This window comes from Guillardia theta (assembly GCF_000315625.1).
Source record: "Guillardia theta CCMP2712 unplaced genomic scaffold GUITHscaffold_523, whole genome shotgun sequence".
Taxonomy (NCBI): Eukaryota; class Cryptophyceae; order Pyrenomonadales; family Geminigeraceae; genus Guillardia; species Guillardia theta.
Window position 1 is genome coordinate 1837 of NW_005434180.1, and position 3148 is coordinate 4984.

At 54.2% G+C, this 3148-nt stretch overlaps 1 protein-coding gene across 1 annotated transcript; it reads left to right on the top strand.

The window, feature by feature from the left end:
* Window positions 1–217: 217 nt before the first annotated feature.
* Window positions 218–3047, top strand: GUITHDRAFT_149615 (hypothetical protein; the record flags this gene model as incomplete). Its single annotated transcript, XM_005817835.1, has 13 exons — window positions 218–341; window positions 389–474; window positions 554–611; window positions 643–727; window positions 776–857; window positions 1063–1149; window positions 1330–1451; window positions 1602–1662; window positions 1878–1925; window positions 2170–2232; window positions 2470–2567; window positions 2710–2791; window positions 2955–3047. Coding segments are annotated over 13 exons (1089 nt in total), but the record flags the coding sequence as incomplete, so codon positions are not given.
* Between the last annotated feature and the right edge of the window lie 101 nt (window positions 3048–3148).

Sequence of the window (3148 nt, forward strand, 5' to 3'; positions counted from 1 at the left end):
ATCAAATCACCAATGCTTGATCATTACCCGTCTATTTTCGTCAGTTTGCATCCCAATATAGGGGTATATTTATACCCCACCACGCTCAAACCTCAAATTTGAAGTACCCACCCCTTCAGAAATCCATACATACTACCACCACCCACTAAATTTCCACTTCTACCACCCTACCCCTGTTAGACTGATTAGCGCATCAATGTCCGACAGCAAGGGCGCGATGCCGACAGTGCGTCTGAAGGGTCGTTCGAGTGCTTCCTCCTCCCCCCTCCTCCTCCTCGCCCAGTGTCTGGTCCTCCTCATGACCGAACAGCTGCACGCTTCAGCTGCTCTTTCATCTCCCGGTAGGAGGGCGTCTCGTTGAAAGTGCACGAAATTGAAGTCAACGCAGTCGGATCGCTGCGGATCCGCCATGCGAGGGTCTCTCCTCTACGGCTGCGAGGCGGATTCTTCGGCATCGGATCGAAGCCAACTGAGGTTGACTTGAGATTCCTCGCGGATGGGGAGGGGGTAGGGACCGACCCGGCTGCCTATCATGACGTGGGGTATTTCGTAGAACCACGAAGGCGAACACACTACACACCTACCCGAGGATGGCGATGCGAATGCTTCCGGTGAGGATTCATTGTTTCATTATCCTCGCAGCAGCATTCTGGGAGACCCTGAGCGAGGCTTCAGTTGTTTCCAAGGAGCAGATGGTTGAGTGGATGGTACGGTCTACCAGCTACAGGTTCAAGCTGACTGCGAGGAGGACGAACTTTGACTTGCTCCGTGTCAGCGTGCTGGATCAGACGCAGATCACCGAACCTGGTGTTGCAAACTACACCGACGACAATGCTCAGCAACAGGAAGAGTACAAGGTGAAGTGACGAGAGATGGAAGCGCGTTTGTTTGTTGTACGTTTGAAAGCTCATTGGCTCATGCAGTACAATGCGGAGCAGCAAGAGCCGGAGAAAGACTCGAATGCTGAGAGGCAGAATGCAAAGGAGAACGCTTTCGCAAAGCTTGCGAAGGAGCAGGCAAAAGCTCAACAGGCAAGGAGTTACTGAGCTGGATCGGGAGAAGGTGACCAACATCGACCTGGAGCAGGGAGTAGCAGATGTCGAGGATAGGGTGAAGGCTGCGCTTGACGCCGTGGAGGCTGCTCAAGAGGTTTGTGATGCTCGATATCAGATGTGGATGTTGAGAGAGCTTGAACGACCTCTCGTTGTTCTTGTTCCCTTTCTTCTTGTTCTTCTCTGTGTCCTCCTCCTCCTCCTCCTCGTCCTCCTCGTCCTCCTTCTCGTTCCCCGTTCTTCTTCCTCTACTCGTCTTCCTCCTCTTCTTGAACAGAAATGGTTTTGTGCTCCCTCCTCAACAAAGCGTACATCTCTCACTTGTGAGCTTGTAGGGTGGAGAGCCGGGGAGCCTTTCAAGCGTCTCAACATCGTCATGGTCTCCTCGGAGTTAGCGAGGTCAGTGACCTCAAGTGATCGAGATCACTCCTCCCTTCCTCCCTTCCTTCCTCCCTCCCTCCCTCCCTCATCCTGCCTACCTTGTTTGTCTGCTGTCTGCCTTCAGCTCGTCTCGCTGGCTTCTGCCCGATAGCTGAACAAGGTTTGCAGATACGCCAAGAGTGGAGGACTCGCAGATGTTGCAGACAAACTCTCCATCGCCCTCGCCAAGGTGCTGCCGCCGCAGCCGCCGCTTCTGCATCTGCTGCTGCCGCTGCCGCTGCCGCTGCTGCTTCAACACCATCTCGTCCTCCTCCTGCATATCCACCTCTTCCTTTCCCCCTCTTCCTTGTCTATGCCTTCCTCATCGTCATCCCCCATTCTGGTGTTCCTCCTCCTTCCAACAACATCACACGAGTCAAGTCTGCTGCTCTGATGCTGCAGCAGCGAGGTCATCGAGTCATGACAGTGATGCCCATGTATGGATATTATGAGGTGAAAGAATTCCTTCCCTCCCCTCTCTCTCCTCCTCTCCCTCCATTCCTCCCTTCTCCCCCTGCTCTTTCCCTCCTCTTCCTTCCCCTCCCTCCTCTCTGTCCATCCCTCCCTGCGCTCTTCCCTTCTCTCCCTCCTAGCCCGAACCCCCTCCTCTCTTCTTCCCCTCCCCTTCCTCTTCCTCCCCCTCCCCCCTCTCCCTCCTCCTCTCAGCTGACTCCTTCCGCTGACTTTGCCTTCGCAGGGCGTGATCGGTACTGGGGTGCGGAGAGGCTTCGGAATAATGGGAGGAGGACACACAGTTGAGGTGAGTTGACCAGAAGTCCCATCATGCCCCCCAAGCGCGCAAGACGCCTGCCGTAGCAACAGTTACATGTTGAGCTGTCTGATAACAGCTGTCTGATAACGTTAAGTTGTCGTACCAACATCCTGATCATGACAACACGAGTAGATCTTCCTGTGTCGACAGACAAACATGTGGAAACAAGAAACCTGTTCAGATCTGTCTAATACAAGATGCTGACTTGCTGTCTCTCTTTTCCAGTACTGGCACAAGTGGGACCCTCATGGCCCTGACCCCCACAACTCAAGCATGGAGGCAGGGGTGGATCAGATCTTCGTCGATCATCCTTGCTTCCACAGGTACCTTCTCTCCCTATCTCTCTCTCTCCCTGCCTCTCCCTTCTCGCCTTCTCCTTCCTCCCTCCTTCCTTCGCCCATACACACGCTCTCCTCTACCACGAAGCTGACGCCATTCTTCTCTTGTTTCTCTTCATTCGGTCAGACCTGGCATGTACGGTGAGTGGGGTAAAGACTACGAGGACAACTTGTTCCGCTTCGCTCTCTTTGCATGGGCTTCATTGGAGGTGAACGAATACACTTCCTGCTCCTGCTCCTGCTCCTGCTCCTGCTCCTGCTCCTGCTCCTGCTCCTGCTCCTGCTCCTGCTCTCTTCCACCTGCTCCCCAGGTCCTCCTCCTCCTCCTCCTCTCCTCCTTCCTCATTCCTGGTTCTGCTCATCGTCGTTTAGGCTCCTCTCTGTCTCCCCACCATCGCGCCCTTCGGTCAAGACGTTGTCTTCATCGCAAACGACTGGCAGTGTGGACTCGTTCCTCTCATCCTGGTGAAACCCAGATGTTGTGATGACGATGACGATGACGATGATGATGATGATGATGATGATGATGATGATGATGACGATATTCGACGCTCTACTTGGTTAGT